This window comes from Lolium rigidum, chromosome 6 (assembly GCF_022539505.1).
Source record: "Lolium rigidum isolate FL_2022 chromosome 6, APGP_CSIRO_Lrig_0.1, whole genome shotgun sequence".
NCBI lineage: Eukaryota > Viridiplantae > Streptophyta > Magnoliopsida > Poales > Poaceae > Lolium > Lolium rigidum.
Window position 1 is genome coordinate 115,377,589 of NC_061513.1, and position 23,390 is coordinate 115,400,978.

General features: G+C 45.6%; 1 protein-coding gene across 1 annotated transcript; it reads left to right on the forward strand.

Annotated features, from left to right (window-relative positions):
* The first annotated feature begins 19,823 nt into the window (after positions 1-19,823).
* On the forward strand, positions 19,824-23,071 carry LOC124666950 (probable indole-3-acetic acid-amido synthetase GH3.2). Its single transcript, XM_047204287.1, has 3 exons — positions 19,824-20,179; positions 20,374-20,475; positions 21,694-23,071. The coding sequence occupies exons 1-3, from the start codon at positions 19,824-19,826 to the stop codon at positions 23,069-23,071; spliced, it is 1,836 nt and encodes a 611-aa protein (XP_047060243.1).
* Positions 23,072-23,390: the final 319 nt, after the last annotated feature.

Sequence of the window (23,390 nt, forward strand, 5' to 3'; positions counted from 1 at the left end):
TTGTATTCCATGTGTTGGATTCAAGTATGGATGCCATGTAAATAAAGATACATCTTGTGTGCTGGCATCAAGATCATCGATTTGAAGATACATATGTGATATGATCAAGAAGAAGAAATGAAGATGGAGTTCTTATGTGGAACTCAATATTAGCCATGCTCTATCTTATGAGAGTATGAGAAGGTACAAGGTTAAGTCGGGCAAGTTCAAGATGAGCATCTCAAGTGGATCACATGCTTGAAGCTTGCCGTCCATTTGGTGATAATGGACATGTGAAGATGTGCATCAATAGAGCTTTCCCATCATGGTGTATGGGGGAGCATTTGTGAGTCTTCACGAAGCGACGATGATCAAGTGAGGCATTCCGGCTTGAGTGGAGCTTGAAGAGCTATCATCAAGATCAAGCGGGATGCGCAAGGCAAAGGTATGGCCTTGCTAGGTTTTCCTTTTACCGGTCTCAAGGTGGTTGTTGGGAGACCGGATTATAGGATAGATTGCCGCACTATCAAGAGGGGCTTTCGGTTGGGTAACTTGATCACATCATCCTAGGGAGCTCAATCCTTTGCATACTTTGCATATCCTTATTGCTTCTTGGTGTTTCTCTGTGTGAGGTTCTTGAGCTTGTTGCTAGCTTTACAACAAGCCCAAGTTCATCGAAAACGGAATCCGCATGCATCTTCTATTGCGTTTTCGGGTTTGGACGTCTTCACCGTTTCTTGACGGTGGGAGACTCCCTCTCTAAAATCATCTAAAATGTTCTGTGAGGAGTCTCCATATTTGTCGTTAGCTTTCCAAAAAAATTGGTTTCATGTCAATCGGGGTCCGGACACAAAAGTTATCACAGTTTTTGTATAACATGTTTTCCTGCTCTCCCGGTCAGGGACCCGGTCGGGCCGGCCCGTGCGTCGGACTGGCTCCGGCCTGCCGCCCGGTCAGCCGGCCTACCAACCGGCCTAGCCGGCGTGCCGACCGGTCAACCGGTCGCCAACCGTGCGCGGAACTGATCCGGTCTGCTGCCCGGTCAGCCGGCCTACTGACCGGCGGGCTCGGCGTGTCGTCCGGTCGACCGGTCGCCAACCGGGCGCCAACCGGATGAGCTCCTGGAAGACGCAAAGTGACCCCCGGTCGGGGTCCGGCCTTCCGCCCGGTTTGGACCGGCTGGTCCGGTCTGTGGACCGGTCTGACCGGGCCCTAGACCGAACGGCCCGGCTCCAGGCCCGGTTGATCGGCCTCCTCGACGGTTTACTCAGCCCAACTTTTCCCCAACGGTTATATTTGCTCTTGGGCTATAAATAGCCCTTCTTCCACCTTGGGCTGAGTCAGTTCTTCCCATTCTCTCTCCTCCATTGTTGCATTTGAAGAACTTGCTCTCCCCTTTGATTCCTCCCATGATTCTTACTATTTCTTGAGGGATCTAAGAGAGGAGATCTAGATCTACACTTCCACCAATCCTTTTCTCCTCTAAGTGAGGGAAACTCTTGGGATCTAGATCTTGGAGTCTTTTGTTGACTTTCCCCATTGTTCTTCCTCTCCAATCTCATCTTAGCATTTGTTGCTTGGGTGGGATTTGAGAGTGAAGGACTTGAACACCTCTAGTGTTCTTGCTTTGCATCATTGCATAGTGTTGAGCTCTCCACCATGATTAGTTCGAGTGAGAGACCGTGAGCTTGTTACTCTTGGAGGGAGACCTCCTAGTTGGCTTGGCGGTTGGTGCTCCGGTGATCTCTTCAAGAAGATTGTGAAGAGGCCCGGGCTTCTCCTTCGTGGAGCTTGTGAAGTGGTTGTGGAGCTTGCCATCTCCGGAGCGGAGGAAAAGCTAACCATAAGAAAAGGGCCATTATCCTTCGTGGGTGTGGTTCGGAGAATAGGGTGAGCCTTCGTGGTGCGGGGAATCCTTCGTGGGACCTCCACTCCTCCAAACGTGACGTACCTTCTTGCAAAGGAAGGGAACACGGGAATACATCCTCGTCTCCGCGTGCCTCGGTTATTTCTATACCCGAGCTCTCTTTCCTTGTGATAGCCATCATGCTTGAAGTACATATATCTTGCTATCACTTGTGCTACATATATCTTGTGCCTATCTTGCTTAGCTCTAGTTGCCATTGTTACACTTAGTTGAGCTTAGCATATTTAGGGTTTGTGCTTGTAAACTAAACGTTTGTTTAATTCCGCATTCTTACAAGACAAATCCGTAAGAGTTTTTAATTGCCTATTCACCCCCCCTCTAGGCGACATCTCGATCGTTCATTTACTTTCCTTAATTAAACTTGGCTGCACATATACGGAGAATCAACAAGAGAGATTTGAGGCATTTTTTATGGTAAGTTAGGAAGATATGGATTTCCCAAATTTTACGTTGATCTCAAATCGTTCAGCTAGGGGATCTTGTGTAAAAAATACTCTTGCGCTAATTTCCGTGCAAAAAAACTATAGGCACTATAGAATGGAACAGAGGGAGTATTAATTATGCCTTTTCTTTTATCCCTAATTCAAATAAAATTTATTAACTAGTTTATTTTCAAAAATAAATAATAACTAATCAGTAAGTAAAGAAAATATTAAGATTAATTTTCTTTAACATATCTTCACTAACTTAAATATTAGTGATATTTTAAAAACTCTAATTTGCAAATTACTATTTACCATTTTATTTAAATAATAATAAAGTAAGACAATGTTAAAAACTAATATCATCTTCAAAAAGTTATTCATTCACTTCAACCTCTTTTTAGTTAATAAGTTATTGTTTTAAAAGTTCAATAACAACCATAAAATACCAATTCCTGAATTAAAACCTAAATAGTATTTATATTAATTCTTAAATCTTCTAAAATTAATAAAATGTTAAGTTCATTATTAATTTTGTTTCAAAATAATTAATCACTTTAAATGCATTAACAATTTTTATTTCTAAAAAATAATATCACAATTTAGAAACCTAGTTTTAATATGAGTAAGAACTTTGATCTCCTTATTCCATGTGATAATCCTAAATTGTTTTCAACTCTAAAATCCTAGTTAGTTATAACATGTGATCATATGAAAATTAAACCTTAGTCATAGTACTAAACCAAGAAAATAAAAACATGCTCATATTTTATTTTATTAAGACATTATCAGCTCAAATGCAAATGAAGTATCACTTCATGTTTTCATCTTTGACTAATATTTTATGTACCCAACTAGTGCCACCTAGGTGAAAACCCTAACTTGTTACTCTCATATTAGCACCATTTATCACCATTCCTAAATACCACACCATTGGAATCAACCATAATACCAACCTTGGATAGTAATTCACCTCACATGCTCCTACTCAACTAAATCTTACTTGAGGATAATAAACCACCTAGTTTAGGAACCCATTATTGATTACTTAGTGAAGCAAATGAGAAGTCATAGTAAACCCTAATGTTTAACTCATGGCACCACCTTGATAACCATCCTTTGATATGATACCTATCATCAACCATAGTAATAAAACATGCCAATACTTGCTGCATATGGATCCATTCTACTTAAGAACCAACTAGTCCCTAATTAGTGAATTAAATGAATCTAATAGTAAATCCAATAGTAAACCCTAGAAGCACATAGCTCCTATTTGCAGTAGTTCTTCTTCTTTATTAAACCTATTCTTCAAAAGTTATTCTTTTGAAGTAAATTGATGTCTACGCACGCTTCTATTCCTGTAGACAGTGTTGGGCCTCCAAGAGCAGAGGTTTGTAGAACAGCAGCAAGTTTCCCTTAAGTGGATCAGCCAAGGTTTATCGAACTCAGGGAGGAAGAGGTCAAAGATATCCCTCTCAAGCAACCACCGCAATCACGATACAAGAAATCTCTTGTGTCCCCAACACACCCAATACACTTGTCGGATGTATAGGTGCACTAGTTCGGCGAAGAGATAGTGAAATACAATTGGTATGAATGAATATGAGCGAGTAGTAACGAGCGCCGGAAAATAGCTTGTCTGGCGTGCGATTGATGGTAGTAATATTGCGGGAAGTAAAGATGCGAGTAAAACGAGTAAATAAGCGATGATTGCGGTATTTGGAAACAAGGCCTAGGGATCATACTTTCACTAGTGGACACTCTCAACATTGATCACATAATAAAACCACTCTACACTCTCTTGTTGGATGACAAACACCATTAATTGTGTAGGGCTACAAGAGCACCTCAATGCCGGAGTTAACAAGCTCCACAACATTCGATGTTCGTATTTAAATAACCTTAGAGTGCATGATAGACCAACGCAATTATACCGAGTACTAACATAGCATGCACACTGTCACCATCAAGCTATGAAAGGCTGAATAGATCACATCAATACTATCATAGTAATAGTTAACTTCATAATCTACAAGAGATCACAATCATAAACTACGCCAAGTACTACATGATGCACACACTTGTCACCATTACATCATGGAGGAGGAATAGACTACTTTAATAACATCACTAGAGTAGCACATAGATTAATAGTGATATAAAGCACATTGCAATCATAAAGGAATATAAATAAGCACTTCACTATGCTATTACTGAATTACTCTTTGGCAAGATAACGAACACTAATTCATCATGTAGGCAAACCTTAAAGATGTATTCCCAAGTACTAATAAACACCCCACGCTGTCATCTGTGAGCATTCATAGGAGGTACTAACACACCATAATTTCATAGAGACATCCAACTCAAATCATAACTCGGTGAATAAGTATTCTGTGAAATATAGCCTAAGAGACCCACACGGTGCACACACTTGTCACCTTTACACACGTGGGACAAGGAGTCTCCGGAGATCACATAAGTAAAATCCACTTGAATAGCATAACGACATCTAGATTACAAAGCTCATCATATGGATCTCAATCATGTAAGGCAGCTCATGAGATCATTGTATTGAAGTACATAGGAGAGAGAGATTAACCACATAGTTACCGGTACAGCCCTTAGCCTCGGGGGAGAACTACTCCCTCCTCATGGGAGACAGCAGCGTTGATGAAGATGGCGGTGGTGTCCATGGAGATGCCTTCCGGGGGCACTTCCCCGTCCCGGCAGCGTGCCGGAACAGAGACTCCTGTCCCCCAGATCTTGGCTTCGCGATAGCGGCGGCTCTGGAAGGTTTCTCGTACCGTGGCTTTTCCGTATCGAAGATTTAGGTCAGGGGGCTTCTTATAGGCGAAGAGGCGGAGTCGGAAGGGTCACGGGGGACCCACACAGTAGGGGGCGCGCCTGGCTCCTTGGCCGCGCCGCCCACACGTGTGGGGCCACCAGGGCTCCCCTCTGGTGCCTCTCGGGTGTTCTGGAAGCTTCGTGGAATTATAAGATGCTGGGCGTTGATTTGGTCCAATTCCGAGAATATTTCCATACTAGGATTTACTGAAACCAAAAACAGCAGAAAACGAGAGCGGCACTTCGGCATCTTGTCAATAGGTTAGTTCCGGAAAACGCATAATAATGACATATAATGTGTATAAAACATGTGAGTATCATCATAAAAGTAGCATGGAACATAAGAAATTATAGATACGTTTGAGACGTATCAAGCATCCCCAAGCTTAGTTCCTACTCGCCCTCGAGTAGGTAAACGATAACAAGGATAATTTCTGAAGTGACATGCTATCATAATCTTGATCAATACTATTATAAAGCATATGAGATGAATGCAGCGATTCGAAGCAATGGTAAAGACAGTGAGTAAACAACTGAACCATATAACAAAACTTTTCATGAATAGTAATTTCAAGACAAGCATCAATAAGACTTGCATAAGAGTTACTCATAAAGCACTAGATTCAAAGTAAAGGCATTGAAGCAACACAAAGGAAGATATAAGTTTCAGCGGTTGCTTTCAACTTCAACATATATATCTCATGGATAATTGTCAACACAAAGTAATATAACAAGTGCAATAGGTAAACATGTAAGAATCAATGCACACAGTCGACACAAGTGTTTGCTTCTAAGATAGAAAGAATGGGTAAACTGACTCAACAATAAAGTAGAAGAATGGCCCTTCGCAGAGGGAAGCATGGATTACTATTTTTGTGCTAGAGCTTTTATTTTGAAAACAAGAAACAATTTTGTCAACGGTAGTAATAAATCATATGTGTTATGTATAAGATATCCTATAAGTTGCAAGCCTCATGCATAGTATACCAATAGTGCTCGCACCTTGTCCTAATTAGCTTGGATTAACATGGATTATCATTGCATAGCATATGTTTCAACCAAGTGTCACAAAGGGGTACCTCTATGCCGCATGTACAAAGGTCTAAGGAGAAAGCTCGCATTGGATTTCTCGCTTTTGATTATTCTCAACTTAGACATCCATACCGGGACAACATAGACAACGAGATAATGGACTCCTCTTTTAATGCATAAGCATTCAACAACGAGTTAAAATTCTCATAAGAGATTGAGGATTAATTGTCCAAAGCTGAAACTTCCACCATGGATCATGGCTTTAGTTAGCGGCCCAATGTTCTTCTCTAACAATATGCATACTCAAACCATATGATCATGAAAATCGCCCTTACTTCAGACAAGACGAACATGCATAGCAACTCACATGATATTCAACAAAGGTAAAAGTTGATGGCGTCCCCAGAAACATTGTTATCGCTCAACAAGCAACTTATTAAGAAATAAGACACATAAGTACATATTCTTCACCACAATAGTTTTTAGGCTATTTTTCCCATGAGCTATATATTCCAAAGACAAATGATAGAATTTTTAAAGGTAGCACTCAAGTAATGTACTTTGGAATGGCAGAGAAATATCATGTGGTAGGTAGGTATGGTGGACACAAATGGCATAGTTTTTGGCTCAAGGATTTGGATGCATGAGAAGAATTCCTCTCAATACAAGGCTAGGCTAGCAAGGTTGTTTGAAGCAAACTCAAGTATAAAACGGTGCAGCAAGACTCACATATGAACATATTGTAAGCATTATAAGACTTTACATCGTCTCCTTGTTGTTCAAACACCTTAACCAAAAAAATATCTAGACTCTAGAGAAACCAATCATGCAAACCAAATTTTAACAATCTCTATGTAGTTCTTCATTAATAGGTGCAAAGTACATGATGCAAGATCTTAAACATGATCTATATGAGCACAACAATTGCCAAGTATCAAATTATTCAAGACATTATACCAATTACCACATGCAGCATTTTCTGTTTCCAACCATATAACAATGAACGAAGCAGTTTCAACCTTCGCCATGAACATTAAGAATAAAACTAAGAACACATGTGTTCATATGAACGAGCGGAGCGTGTCTCTCTCCCACACAAGCATGAATTTATTCAGAGAATGAAAATAATAAAACGAAAATAAAAGCACACAGACGCTCCAAGTAAAGTACATAAGATGTGACGTAATAAAAATATAGTTTCACTAGAGGTGACCTGATAAGTTGTCGATGAAGAAGGGGATGCCTTGGGCATCCCCAAGCTTAGATGCTTGTGTCTTCTTGAAATATGCAGGGATGAACCACGGGGGCATCCCCAAGCTTATACTTTTCACTCTTCTTGATCACATTATATCATCCTCCTCTCTTGATCCTTGAAAACTTCCTCCACACCAAACTCAAAACAAACTCATTAGAGGGTTAGTGCATAATCAAAAATTCACATGTTCATAGGTAACACAATCATTCTTAACACTTCTGGATATTGCTCAAAGCTACTGGAAGTTAATGGAACAAAGAAATCCATCCAACACAACAAAATCGGCAATGCGAAATAAAAGGCAGAATCTATCAAAACAGAACAGTCCGTAAAGACGAATTTTAAAGTGGCACCAGACTTGCTCAGATGAAAATGCCCAAATTGAATGAAAGTTGCGTACATATCTGAGGATCAGGCACGTAAATTGGCAGATTTTTCTGAGTTACCTACAGAGAACCCTGCCCAAATTCGTGACAGCAAGAAATCTGTTTCTGCGCAGTAATCCAAATCTAGTATAAACCTTACTATCAAAGACTTTACTTGGCACAACAATGCAATAAAATAAATATAAGGAGAGGTTGCTACAGTAGTAACAACTTCCAAGACTCAAATATAAAACAAAAATTGCTGTAGTAAAATAAAAACATGGGTTATCTCCCAAGAAGTGCTTTCTTTATAGCCATTAAGATGGGCTCAGCGGTTTTAATGATGCACTCCCAAGAAATAAGAGTTGAAGCAAAAGAGAGCATCAAGAAGCAAATTCAAAACAAATTTAAGCCTAACCCACTTCCTATGAAAAGGAATCTTGTAAATAAACAAATTCATGAAGCATAATGCAACAAGCATAGAAAGATAAAACAAGTGTAACTTCAAAAAATTCAGCATATAGAGAGGTGTTTTAGTAACATGAGAACTTCTACAACCATATTTTTCTCTCTCATAATGATTTTCAGTAGCATCATGAACAAACTCAAAAATATAACTATCAAATGAAACATTCTTATCATGAGCTATATGCATAAAATTATTACTACTCCCAACATAAGCATAGTCATTCGTATTAATTGTAGTGGGAGCAAATTCAACAAAGTAGCTATCATTATTATTCTCATCAAGTGTAGGAGGCATAGTATAATCATAATAAAATTTATCCTCCATAGTAGGTGGCACCAAAAGACCACTATCATTATAATCATCATAAATGGGAGGCAAAGTATCATCAAAGAAAATTTTCTCCTCAAAACTTGGGGGACTAAAAATGTCACAACCAGCTTCCAATCTTAAATTCTTCCATAGCATTAGCAACAATGGTGTTCAAAGCATTCATACTAATAACATTGGAATTATCATGCATATAAAGTTCCATAGGTTTTTTAATTTTCTCTTCAAACACCTCATGTCCTAACTCAAGATAGATACTATAAAGATCTCTAATATTTTTGTTGTTTTCCATTAAGCCTAACTAGTGTAAACAAGAAACAAAAAGATGCAATTGCGGGATCTAAAGGAAATAGCTTCGAGCACTCACACACCGGCAACAATGCTAGGAAATAGCTTAGTAGTCGGAGGATGTGAATACCTTTTACCTTACCTCCCCGGCAACGGCGCCAGAAAATAGCTTGATGTCTACGCACGCTTCTATTCCTATAGATAGTGTTGGGCCTCCAAGAGCAGAGGTTTGTAGAACAGCAGTAAGTTTCCCTTAAGTGGATCACCCAAGGTTTATCGAACTCAGGGAGGAAGAGGTCAAAGATATCCCTCTCAAGCAACCCTGCAATCACGATACAAGAAGTCTCTTGTGTCCCCAACACACCCAATACACTTGTCAGATGTATAGGTGCACTAGTTCGGCGAAGAGATAGTGAAATACAAGTGGTATGAATGAATATGAGCAGTAGTAACGGCGCCATAAAATAGCTTGCTGGCGTGCAGTTGATGGTAGTAATATTGCGGGAAGTAAAGATGCGATAAAACGAGTAAATAAGCGATGATTGCGGTATTTGGAAACAAGGCCTAGGGATTATCCTTTCACTAGTGGACACTCTCAACATTGATCACATAATAAAACCACTCTACACTCTCTTGTTGGATGACAAACACCATTAATTGTGTAGGGCTACAAGAGCACCTCAATGCTGGAGTTAACAAGCTCCACAACATTCGATGTTCGTATTTAAATAACCTTAGAGTGCATGATAGACCAACGCAATTATACTGAGTACTAACATAGCATGCACACTGTCACCATCAAGCTATGAAAGGCTGAATAGATCACATCAATACTACCATAGTAATAGTTAACTTCATAATCTACAAGAGATCACAATCATAAACTACGCCAAGTACTACATGATGCACACCTCGTCACCATTACATCATGGAGGAGGAATAGACTATTTTAATAACATCACTAGAGTAGCACATAGATTAATAGTGATATAAAGCACATTGCAATCATAAAGGAATATAAATAAGCACTTCACTATGCTATTCTCAATTACTCTTTGGCAAGATAACGAACACTAATTCATCATGTAGGCAAACCTTAAAGATGTATTCCCAAGTACTAATAAACACCCCACGCTGTCACTGTGAGCATTCATAGGAGGTACTAACACACCATAATTTCATAGAGACATCCAACTCATCAAATCATAACTCAGTGAATAAGTATTCTGTGAAATATATCCTAAGAGACCCACACGGTGCACACACTGTCACCTTTACACACGTGGGACAAGGAGTTTCCGGAGATCACATAAGTAAAATCCACTTGAATAGCATAACGACATCTAGATTACAAAGCTCATCATATGGATCTCAATCATGTAAGGCAGCTCATGAGATCATTGTATTGAAGTACATAGGAGAGAGAGATTAACCACATAGTTACCGGTACAAGCCTTAGCCTCGGGGGAGAACTACTCCCTCCTCATGGGAGACAGCAGCGTTGATGAAGATGGCGGTGGTGTCGATGGAGATGCCTTCCGGGGGCACTTCCCCGTCCCGGCGGCGTGCCGGAACAGGGACTCCTGTCCCCCAGATCTTAGCTTCGCGATGGCGGCGGCTCTGGAAGGTTTCTCGTACCGTGGCTTTTTCGTATCGAAGATTTAGGTCAGGGGGCTTCTTATAGGCGAAGAGGCGGAGTCGGAAGGGCCACGGGGGACCCACACAGTAGGGGGGCGCGCCTGGCTCCTTGGCCGCGCCGCCCACATGTGTGGGGCCACCAGGGCTCCCCTCTGGTGCCTCTCGGGTGTTCTGGAAGCTTCGTGGAATTATAAGATGCTGGGCGTTGATTTCGTCCAATTCCGAGAATATTTCCTTACTAGGATTTACGAAACCAAAAACAGCAGAAAACGGAGCTGGCACTTCAGCATCTTGTCAATAGGTTAGTTCCGGAAAACGCATAATAATGACATATAATGTGTATAAAACATGTGAGTATCATCATAAAAGTAGCATGGAACATAAGAAATTATAGATACGTTTGAGACGTATCATAAATAAACAAGCAAATCATATAAATAAATAGTCTTATTTGAAATACTTCTTATTTCTTATGTAACTTGTTCTTCAAAAGTTATTCTTTTGAAGTACATAATAAGTAATCATCAATCATGCACTATAAGACTTAAAACTGACAACCACTCTTTACATGCTATGCAACCATTATTCCTTTGTGTGTATGATTGTTATGATGCTTTATATCACTTGTTTAGGATACTAAGATAACCAAACCCTAATCAAAACCTTGTTTGAGAAACCAATCTAAAAGTGTAACACACCCTAAAATAAATCTTCACAACTCACCAATCCTAGATCATCGGGGTTAGGTTACGCTCAGGGCGATTGCATCTCATACTATGCATTATAGCATCTTTGTCAGTTCTTTAAACATTGTCATTAGCGAACGATGATGATATTTCGGAATTTGGAGTTATCATATCGAAGTCCTTGTCTGCATAATCTTGCAGTCAAGAAAGGCAAGTTCACCGCTTGCTCATATCATTTGATTATTTTTATCAAACTATATGCAAAGTACTATACTTATCACTCTTGCATTGAAACGCAAAATATTATTTTACAATTATGAATATGACTATGTGGTGGGCAATGGAACCATGATATGTGTTGATGGCAGAGGTTCCATTGCAAGGGTTCTATTCATCTAGGACTAATTACCAATGTTGTCTAGTGATTCTAGCGTTGTACATATCGCGTTAACAATGAGATCTATAATGGCTTTGGGGAAGTCAGTTGTATCTTTCTCCTCTCGCATATCAATAGATCAGTAATAAGGGTTGCATGTATCAGTCTATCTATTTGGTAAAGGTGAGGACTTCGGTCTGTAACAGTCTACCAATAGATATAGGAGAGGACAGACTTGTTAAAGGTCTATGATGGATTGTAAGGGTTGTCCGGGTTAGTATATCTATAGTGTAAAGGACAGGGCATGTAAATTGTTTGGAACAATCTACCTTAATGGTAAAGGTGAGAACAAATGCCGGGGTCAGTCTACCTATAGATATAGGACAGGACGAACTTACAAAAGGATGGGTATGCGGGGTCGCGGAGAAGGCAGTGATTGGCATGGTTCTTATACTGGGCCTCACACCAAGAAAGTGTGGACAGGAAAGTTAACGCCCGGTTGGCAACAAGGATAAGTTCTCTTATGAGAAAAGTAATGCACCTCTACAGAGTGTATTGAATTGTGGTTGTCACACCCTATTCCGGGAAGGGAACTACGAACGCGGTAGAAAAGGAACTTCATGAAGTTCTGGTCAACCTGTGAAGACTAACGGGCATAGTTTTTAGAATAAAATAAATCTTTTGAAGAAATGTTTATGAAAACTTGCATTCGCCTATGACTTTCTGGTCTGTGCTGTAGCTAGTGCATGATACACCTATTTCCTATAATGAACTTGTTGAGTACGCTCGTACTCATCCCTCTTTGAATCCCCTGCTTAGTTATGGAGTCACCGAAGGAGAACCTACCGTGGAACTCGAAGACGAAGGAGTAAAATACAACAATGAAGAATCCAATCAATAAAGTCAATGGAGTCAACTTCTGCATCAGCTAGAGTGGAAACCTAGATCGGGAGTAGAAGGGAACCATTTCCCTAATACTAGTACCTAAGTAGCTAGAGTTCTATAGCAAGCCAAGTAGCTCTAGAGCTAGAGTTAGAAATGAGTTAGACTACGAGTCGTTCTTTTGGAGCTTTATTTGAAGTTTTACCTAGCTCACTGTAAAGTAGGAGGCTATGTTGATCTTCTGTAAACAGTTCGTGTATCCTTCTATAGACATGCCTTGGACTCGCATATGTTTCTGTTGTACCACTCTGTGAGATGTAACACGGGTGGAACGGTGTTTCACTTGTGTTATGTCAATGACTTGCGTACTACACCATGCAGTGGTATGTTGGGTCACCGCAGACATGGTTCCACCTCGCTCTCCACTTACGCAGGTGGTTGTACACCTCATGCGAGGAAACCTACGAGCCACGGTATTGTAATGCCTCATGTGAGGAAACCTTTGAGCCATAGTACTTGAACACCTCTTTGGCAACATTGTTCAAGTGCACCTCCTTGAATCCTTTGTATATCTTCACGCCGCTCTTGATGATGTCACACATCATGTTGAGAACGAACGTGGGTAGGGATGGAGGCCGCTTGATAGTGTCCTTCACCCCTTCAAGTCCCCTGTGATGTGGGATTTACCTACCTTGATCGCCTTCCTAATAGAAAGCATGGCATCATTAAGCTTCTCGTCCTAGTCCACCACAATAGAACGCATGCCCTGCACCGACATGGTCTCTGCACCCTGCAGATACGTGATCATCAGCACTAAGTTGTCCTGAGTCTCGGGAACAAAGGAGGGGAAGTCCTGGTTATCAAGTAGGGCCTGGATGAAGGCGTCGTGGGTATATACTTGTGTTAGGATCACTTAGAACTACAACATTGTAACGGACAAGAAGAACTACATCACCACCAAGAGCTGCACAAAGTAGAAGCTACCACACTACACATGAGCAAGAGTGTGCCTCCGAGGTCAACTTTTGAACTTCTTTAGAACTTGTGCTATCTAGGAAATCTATGCGTAGACAACAACACCCAGCAACCAAATGCACAGTATTTGGCCCACTAGATGTGGGAAACGGGCTTGTGAGCAACCAAACTCGTCCACTTTCTATTTTTGAAAATGGTCGACCATCATGGGCCATCGAATCTCAATGTCACGGCCTAAGAGTTCCCCTCTCTTATCTCGCCCTCCTCTGTGTGTGTGTGTGGGGGGGGGGGGGGTCCACTTGTCAATGATGGTCGATCTTGTGCTTCTTTAGCAAATTTTTAATAGAAACCAAAATCCCTATACAACGTGGAATATTTGTAACAAATTTTCAATAGAAACCAAAATACCTAGACAACGTGTTGACTGTGATCAATCTTCTGCTTCTTTAGCAGTGGTGGCACCTTTTCAGAAGTAAGGATGCAAAAGGCATGAACATGATCATGGAGATGCTTCAGAAGCTTTATCGCGACACCTACAACTCCTCTCCCCCAACATCTAATATGGCGTAACTTAGTGTTTGTTGTCAGCTAAGTGTGGCAAGTGTTGTTAGTTAACTTTACCCTTCCGCCACGCAAAAAAAATCTAAAATAAAAGTCTCAGGAGGCGGCTACGATTTCTGTGCCCTCCGCCAGCAGAGCCGCCGGTCAGCCCCGCTTCTGATGGCCTTTTAGGCCTTGGAGGTGTGGCTGACAAAGGGTTAACTTCGTCAATGCCAATCATAATGAACTTGGGTTCCAGGAAGGAGGACGTCGGCGAATCAAAAGACCGGTCAGCCAAACTTAAGCAACCGACGAATATTACTAAGAAGGGCGAATCGCCGAGATTACAATATGTGGAACTAGGGTTACAGGGGTATTTGCTATAATTCGATATGTCCCCTTGGTGGCTCCTCCCAACCCTTTATATAGCGCGCGGGCTGGGTCTCAGAGTTCACCTCGAAGTCGAGTTACAATACATGTCGGTTCACCCGATATGGGCTTAGCTTTCCTAATAGGATTCCTTCGGATTCTTCCGGACTTCTTCATGGGCTTTTGTCTATTCCTTGCTGGGCTTTTCACCAGGGGTAATGATGCTTAGGACCCGATATGGCATACTCATGTCAGTGGCGAACCTCGGTCTCTCACCGGCGGGAGGGTTCCCGTTTTCAGTGTTTTCTTCGGGATGGTCACGGGGCGGCTACATCCTGATGGCAGGATAAGGTCCTTTCTGTCATATCCTCGCTTTGGTGGTGCACCTAGTACCGACAGAGGACGCATGGAGTTTGTGTCCGGCAGATCTTGTAGGATTTGGTCCGTCTACGTGTTCGTCGGTGTGGTTATAGGTTTGGCTCTTCCAATCTACGGTCCTCAACTTTGGTGTTGGTTGCTGCTCCGTTCCATTGGTCCTTTAGGGCTAATCACGACGGCTTCATGTCCGTCTACTATAATAAGCTCTAGTTCGACAAGCTTTACCCAGCTCCGGTGATGGAGGGACGAGGGCCGCGGCGCCCTTTCGGCTTGCTCCAGTGCTCGTAGTCTTCGCTAGGTGGTCCAAAGACCTATTTGTAAATTTTTTTACCTATGGTGTTCTGTGTACTGCTGTTGATGATGATTAACAGATCGGCGGTCTTTTCGAAAAAAATAAAAAGCTTTACCCATCCCCAGCAAGTTCATATCTAAAGTAGGACAATGATGCCTTTTATCTGAAAATGACTATTGGAGTATAATGCGTCGGCCGTATACTCCAACAAAGACAAATTACTTGGATATATATGCATATTATTGAACCCGCAAGGGCGACGCAGTGCCCCAATTCCCTTAGACGACGACCGAACACGTTTTGTCATTTCCAATCACAAATAGAGATTGATCGAACACGTTTTGCCATTTCCAATCACACACAGAGATTTTTTTTTTTTTTTTTTGCGATTATCACACACAGAGATCGAACAACGCCGTTAAGTGTGTCCGAGATACGTACCTGCCTATTCAACCCTAATCGTGCACGGAATGGACACGCGCACACACTTTACGTCGAAATTTGGTTAATTTATAAAGGATGTTTTTTGTGGTGGAAATGTAGAGGAGTTTTGAAAGGGTTTCTTAACGTGTCTTTTGACAGGGCTCATCAATCTGGCAGACTGTAGATTACAGTGGCTCAACGAAAATAGCTACCGCGCGCGGTTACATCCAGCCGGGCACGCAATATTCGTTAAACCACACGTATGCTATTAATGGCTGCAGGTAGAATTTAGTACAGTACATTATATTTGACATGTTTAATATGTAGCCACGGCATGCTTAAAATAAGGCTAATTAGTTCTCTACGGTAGAGTATACTCCATCCTTCAAATAAGTGTACTTTGGACATATCTTAAGTCAATATTTATTAACTTTGATTAATTATTTAGAAAAAAGTACCAACACTAATGACGCTAGATTAATATTTCTATAATTATTTTGCCATAGTAATTTGGTGTCACATATGTTACTATTTTTATGTAAAAGTTTGGTCAAATTTAAAGATGCTTGACTTTCAAAAAGAGAGAATGTCCAATTATTCGCAGACAGAGAGAGCGGTATAGTACTCAATGTTGAATATAAATACACTATCTAGTCTTTTTCTATCAGTTTAAAATTTTGGTTAAATTGGCTAGTGCAGCAATCTTTCATAGTACCAAAGCCAAATAATTTCATGTTTAAGACCCTGCTCATGCAATACGGACCTTGGCCGTTCCCCTTTCTCCCGTCCACAGGAAAGGCGGACTTTTGGGCGACCCGAGTCTCCCCACCTCGCTCGCCGTCGATCCGTGGATTCCTCCGCCTCCGGCGGCCGCTCCGGCGGCGGGAGGTAGGGGAATCCACGGATCTAGGCCTGTACATAGTGTAGGGGTAGGTTTGGAGCTGGCCGGTGGCGTCTTGGAGGCGGAGATGTCGTCGGGCTGGTGTTTGGTTTGCAGGTGGCGGATCTCCTCTCCGGAGTCGACGTTCGTGGAGCTTCGACGCCGATCCGTCGTCAACCTCGTCCTCGCTCCTCTGTGGAGGTGCCGTGGGCGTCTTCCCCGTGTTAAGCTCCGAGGGCGGCGGAGTTTGCAGGTCAAGATCTTGAAGAAGAAGATGAGGCGCATCGAACCGATTGCGGCGGCGCTCGACGGTGTAGGTCCTTTGGGGCCGGCGCTCGGCGACTTCCCGCTCGCCTGGGGACTGCCTCCGATCCAAGGCATCGAGGGAGGCAGCGGCGGCGGCGCGCCACCGACGGCAACGGCGTGTCGACGACGTGGTCAACTTGCAGAAGGACGAAGCTGTAATTTTGTGTTTGTTGGGTTTCTTTCTGTAATATCTCCGGTGTAATTCGTCTTCTTGTTTCCGCAAAAAAAAAAGACCCTGCTCATGCAGTTTTACATACAAAAGAAAAAATATTTTACGGCCTACACCGAACCTACGCTAAAAACTAAAATAGCCTAGACGTTAGGAGGAGTGTTGAACATAAATACACTGCCTAGTCTCTTTCCATCAGTTCGGGCTTTTGGCCGAATTGGCTAGTGTGGTGTGACTTGCAGAAACCAAATATTAAAAGTAAGTGCAGTGAGAAAGTGTTTTTTTCTTTGCGAAAAATGCGAGTAAGTGAGTTTTGAAGAAGAAGATTTAGCAAATCTTCAGTGGGGCTGTAGTTTGGGCATCGCTGACCTTCCTCCTCCTTGGCGAGGTGATCAGTCATGAACCGCCACCACTCAGCTGGCTTGGAACAGCTCTTTTGGCGGCTTCTCTGAGAAGCTGCCCTCCCCCCAACTTCCTGAGGAAGCCGATGATAAAATTGTGTGAGGCTTCCAAATTAATTTAGTCTTAGCTATTCTAGAAGCCTCAGAAAATTTTAGAACCGACTTTTCCAGGAAATTGGGGGAGGGCAGCTTCTCCGAAAAGCCGGTAAAAGAACTGGGGCCAGAATTGGTGCCTCTGAATTTCCAAGGCGGTAACACGTGCCCACTGAAGACTGAACCAGCCGGTGCCAAAACACACGAGAGTACAAGCATTCCATAATCAAATGGATAGCCGTCTCTCGTTCCTGCTCGTTCACAAAGGGTACAACATTCCCCATGATCGATCCCCGTAGCTGAAGCAGATCCGTGAGAATGCGCCGGCGAAGCCATAAACACTTGAAAAGCTTGCATTTTGGCTGCACCTTAGAGCATCTCCAGCCGCGTTCCTCAAAGCGTCCCCAAAGCAATTTGGGGCGTGTCGGACCAAAAAACCGTTTCAGTCGCGTCTCCAAAACCCGAATTTTGTCCGACGCCCCCCGATACGGTGTCCGGCGCCCCGAGCCCATCGCCGTCCCACAGGGGACGCTCCGGGCACGCCGGACACCATGAAAAGCGAGACGAACCGACGCGGGCCCGACGCGTCAGCGGCTCGGAAGCCTAAAACCCCATCGCCTACCTTTGGTCAAGCGACGTTAATGGTGTCCCTGTTTTCCCAGGCGACGTACGGACGCGTCTCGTCGTGCATGGCCGCGTGGCCGTCCGCGCCGGCGTTATTGCGTGCAACCACCCGCTGCCGCCGCTGTTTAAAGACGCCCTGCAGTTCTCACCGCTAACAAACCTTCTCGTCGCCACCGCCTCCCCCCTCCCAGATCTTCTCCTCACCGCTCCAAAAATGTCGAGCTCGTCCTCCCGCAAGATCGCCGCGGCGAACGGCTTCGGCCGCGGCAGCCTCACCGTGCCGGAGGCGTGGGCGCTGTACCACGCCCGGTATCCAGTCCCGCCGGACATGCGGCCGCCAAGCGGCGGCGGGCTGGAAGATGGCCGTGAACGGCATTGGCGTCCCGCCGCCGCCGAAGCCGCGCACGGATCAATTGAGGGACGCCATCAAGGCCCGTCAGGCTCAACTCACCGCCGAGGAGCGGTTGGATCCGACGTGGGCGGCCAACAACAACGACGCCTGGTGGACGACGTACTTCAACGACGCCTGGCGGCAGCAGCGGCTCATCGCCAGCAGCGACGACCCCGAGGACTGCCCAGGTCTGCGGGCGGCGTTCTTGGCGTCCATGAACGACAAGGACGCCTGGAGGGGCGACCTCGACGCGGCGATCGCCATGTCCATCCGCAACTCCGGCAAGCCGCTGGTGGACCTCACCGACGACGGCGAGGCAGGACCAAGAGGCTTGGTGAAGGACGAGCCCGTCGACGAGCGCGTCAAGCAGGAGGTCGTCACCGACAACATGTACAACTTCCAGCAGTACTACGACGCCTCCAGCCGGCGCAAGTGGTTCTAGATTAGGTTTAGTTTAAATTTAGTCAAATTTCGTTCGAATCTATGTAAGTTTGGACGAATCTAATCGAATCTCGTTAAGTTTTAAATTTCCGAAATTTTGTTTGGGGGATGCGACTGGGGAGCGACGTCCCCCAAACGCGGCACGAACAAAACACGTCCCACAAACGCTCAATCCGGCGCGGTTTGGAAACGCTTTGGGGGACGCGGCTGAGATGCTCTTAGACTTCTACAGCTTGATGTAATTAATCTCTGAGAAGGAACTCTGAGAAGTGCTTTCCTCTGTCTATGTCTCGCATATAATTACGCGAACGCGAGAGATCAGATGCTGGAAAATGTCAATATGCCCGTGGAAACAAGTAAAGACGTAGCGTCCATGGCATTTCCAGATGGCTTGGCTAGCTCGACCCAAACACAAAAACTCCGGTTTCTCCTTTCAGTCATCCTGCCAGGACCGGCCCCAATTCGCTGTGATCCGATCGATCCACGGCGTGTCGACACATACCCAGGCAGCAAAACCCTACCTTATTTTCTACTCCCATTGTCGCGCAGCTGAGGTCCCGTTAGTTTAATCCTCCCGGTCGGGTAAGTAATCCCAAAAGACAAAAGTAATAAGCTCAGGTGAGCAAGGCGATGGACACGGGGAACGATCCAAGCCAACTTTTGGGCCGTTCCAGCAGCGTCCACGCGAGCGTCGTCAGTGGCAATGGCGCTGCCGGGAGCGCCGGCTGGGAGTCGCGTCGAGGGGCCCGCCGCCGTCCGACGTGGCCGACCGCGCGGGCCCACGTACCCCGCCTTGTCCGGGCAGTGACGCCCGGCGTGGGACACGCCTGCCTCCCAACGTGCATGGCTATCTTCCTTTGCTCCGGCGCGCTATATATACCCCGCCCTGCAACCAACCGCCTCCTCACCTCTCTGCCATACACACTTTCAGAACAAACGTTCGTTGCAGCCAGAGAAGAACAACCCAGCAAGAAACACCCACCGATCCATCCATTTGCCCCAACACAGGCCGTTAAGCTCGGGTTCCTTGGTCGTTTGGCGTGCCATGGCTCCGGCGACGGCGGAAACGGTGGCGGTGGCGGTGGCGGCGGCGGGGAGGGTGAAGACGGCGCTGGGAGTGGCGGCGTGCGAGCGCGACGCCGAGAAGCTGGAGCTGATCGAGGAGCTGACCAAGGGCTTCGACGCCGTGCAGGAGAAGGTGCTGGCGACCATCCTGGCGCGCAACAACGGCGCCGAGTACCTCCGCCGGCACGGCATGGAGGGGCGCACGGACCGCGACGCCTTCAAGGCCCGCGTCCCCGTCGTCACCTACGAGGACCTCCGCCCGGAGATCGAGCGCATCGCCAACGGCGACCGCTCCAACATCATCTCCTCCCACCCCATCACCGAGTTCCTGACCAGGCCAGTCCATAGCTCCACGCATGATTCTCCCTCGATCTCTTCCCCATCCCCCGTCCTGCCCTGGTCTCCTTTGCGTGCTCTAGCTAGCTATCTTCCAATTCAAACCATTTTCTTTGTATCCTTGCGAGTGAAACGAGTGGTTGTTTAAGTCAGCTAGCTGGCCGGTAAATTGACGTTTTGCTTAACTAATGCAGCTCGGGGACGTCAGCCGGGGAGAGGAAGCTAATGCCCACCGTGGAAGATGAGCTGGACAGGAGGCAGATGCTCTACAGCCTTCTCATACCCGTCATGAACCTGTGAGTGGTGATTTGTCATCTCCCTATTACTCTATATTGTCATTTAGTCATACTCCTACTTGTTTTTGTTTTCTTTCTCCATTCCTTTTTAGTTCATTCAATTGAGTGGCATACGCCGGGGGTTGGGGAAACGACTACTTAGGAAAAATAGTCGTTTGCCCCCATCCCCAAAAACTTCCATATTTTCATATTTGTCCCAAATTAAGCTGGATTGGCGCGTTAAAAGGGTGTGTCTTATGTAATCCTGAATCTTGTTGGGCCGGGGTTGTGTGTTTCTACATATGTCTCTAGACTTCACAATCAATCATGAAATGTTAAGTTACACATGCTAATTAAAATGAAAGAAATGATGGGCGGCGGGGATGGGAGTCATGCGTTTGTAGCCTCAGCTCAGCTGGGGGTTTGGCTACGAAACCCGGCAACCGCAAAGGTTGAGGTGGCTAGCTAACTAATCATTCACACCGGGCCTAAAATAATGTGTTTGTATCTTAGACGCCATGGATGCCTTGGCCGATCCTCTACTTTTTAGGCGCCAAGATTCCTCTCCCTAGCCCTATTTGTAAACATCTCTAACGGCCCTAGCTAGCTTCCTAAAATAAGATTGTTGGCAGCTCCAAAAAGTCTATCGCACACGTACGTAACCGGGACGTTGGAGTGCAAACCTTGGAAACAAGGCGACAAATGCAATATCTCTGATCGAGCTCCAACCAACTTGCTGCATTTTTATGTACACAGATACAGAGAGATATAGTACACTACTGCAGAGTGCTGACTGCGTGCGCTAATATAAATTAGCTTGCTTTCGTGTGCACCGTCCCAATCCAGCATTGTATATCCATGGCGAAAACAATGGCACAACAACTGCTATATCGATCCGTTAGTCAAACGCTCAGTTGCTCGTATCAGTCGTCTTCACTTGATATAAGTATCTAATTCATCCCGGCGCAACGTCGATCAGTTACCATGACGCACGCTTGCATGATTGAACCTTCCAGGCTTAATGATTACTATAGTATTTAGGCTAATTTAGCTTTCTAGATAGCCTTATTGAGTACTAGCTATGCATCAAAGTTAACTAGTGGGGCTTCCATGATCATGTAAAAAACAACGAGTGAAGTAGATTAGTGGCGGGGTTAAAATAACTTAATTCGTTCTAATGGGGATCGAGAGCATGCATGATTGATTGGGTGAAACTAAATCAGAAACTTCGGCATGCAGGTACGTGCCAGGGCTGGACAAGGGCAAGGGTCTCTACTTCCTCTTCATCAAATCGGAGACGAAGACGCCCGGCGGCCTCCCGGCGAGGCCGGTGCTGACGAGCTACTACAAGAGCGACCAATTCAAGCACCGCCCCTACGAGCCGTACCTGGTGTACACCAGCCCCACCGCCGCCATCCTCTGCACCGACTCCTTCCAGTCCATGTACTCGCAGATGGTGTGCGGCCTCCTGGCCCGCACTGAGGTCCTCCGCGTAGGCGCCGTCTTCGCCTCTGGCCTGCTCCGCGCCATCCGCTTCCTGCAGCTCCACTGGAAGGAGCTGGCCCGGGACATCGAGACCGGCACCCTCAGCGCCAAGATTGTCGAGCCGTCCATCCGCGACGCTGTGGCCGAGGTCCTCAAGCCGAACCCTGAGCTGGCCGCGTTCGTGGCCGCCGAGTGCGCCAAGGACGACTGGGAGGGGATCATCACTAGGATGTGGCCCAACACAAAGTACCTGGACGTGATCGTCACGGGGGCCATGGCGCAGTACATCCCCACGCTCAAGTTCTACAGCGGGGGGCTCCCCATGGCGTGCACCATGTACGCCTCATCCGAGTGCTACTTCGGGCTCAACCTCCGCCCCATGTGCGACCCGTCGGAGGTGACATACACCATCATGCCCAACATGGGGTACTTCGAGCTGATGCCGCACGACCCAGAGGCACCACCGCTGTCCAAGAACGACCCACCGCCGCGGCTCGTGGACCTGGCCGACGCCGAGGTAGGCAAGGAGTACGAGCTGGTGATCACCACCTACGCGGGGCTCTGCCGCTACCGTGTCGGCGACATCCTCCACGTTGCCGGCTTCCACAACGCGGCGCCGGAGTTCAGGTTCGTGCGCCGCAAGAACGTGCTCCTCAGCATCGACTCCGACAAGACCGACGAGGCGGAGCTGCAGGCGGCGGTGGAGAGGGCGGCGAAGCTGCTGGAGCCGTACGGCGCGACCATCGTGGAGTACACGAGCGAGGCGGACGCGACCACCATCCCGGGCCACTACGTGGTGTACTGGGAACTGATGCTCAAGGACCGCCGCGACGGGCTGTGGCCGGAGGCGGCGGTGTTCGAGAAATGCTGCCTGGAGATGGAGGAGGCGCTCAACTCCGTGTACCGGCAGGGGCGCAACGGGGACGCCATCGGACCGCTGGAGATCAGGGTGGTGCGCGGCGGCACCTTTGAGGAGGTCATGGACTACGCCATCTCCCGCGGCGCATCCATCAACCAGTACAAGGCGCCCAGGTGCGTCTCCTTCGGGCCCATCATCGAGCTGCTCAACTCCAGGGTGCTCTCCAAGCACTTCAGCCCGGCCTGCCCCAAGTACGGCCCTTACAAGAAGTGAAACCAATCCCCCTACTGGATTCCATCTTCCTCTCTATCAACACATCCATCTCATATGGCATTGTGCTAGCTTAAACATGCCGCTATGCTAGCTAGTGATCTACTAGTCTACTATAATAATGTGTTCTGTCCATTTCCGTGTGACAATCCTAGCTGCTTTCATTTCGTCGATATTAGATTCTGCTAGTTACAATGTGCATCTGTGGTCTCATTTCTTAAGTGGAATCAAGTGGCATGTGTATGTAATGGTAAGTTGGGAATTCATCATTTTTAACTGAATGCATGATAGATGGGTCTGGCTGGCTATCTAACTTTTGTTG

Excerpts from the sequence above, each read along its gene's own strand:
- LOC124666950 (XM_047204287.1), top strand. The coding sequence starts at position 19,824 with ATGGCTCCGGCGACGGCGGAAACGGTGGCGGTGGCGGTGGCGGCGGCG. Across the intron at positions 20,180-20,373 it reads ATCACCGAGTTCCTGACCAG|CTCGGGGACGTCAGCCGGGG; the intron begins GCCAGTCCATAG and ends TAACTAATGCAG. Across the intron at positions 20,476-21,693 it reads CTCATACCCGTCATGAACCT|GTACGTGCCAGGGCTGGACA; the intron begins GTGAGTGGTGAT and ends TTCGGCATGCAG.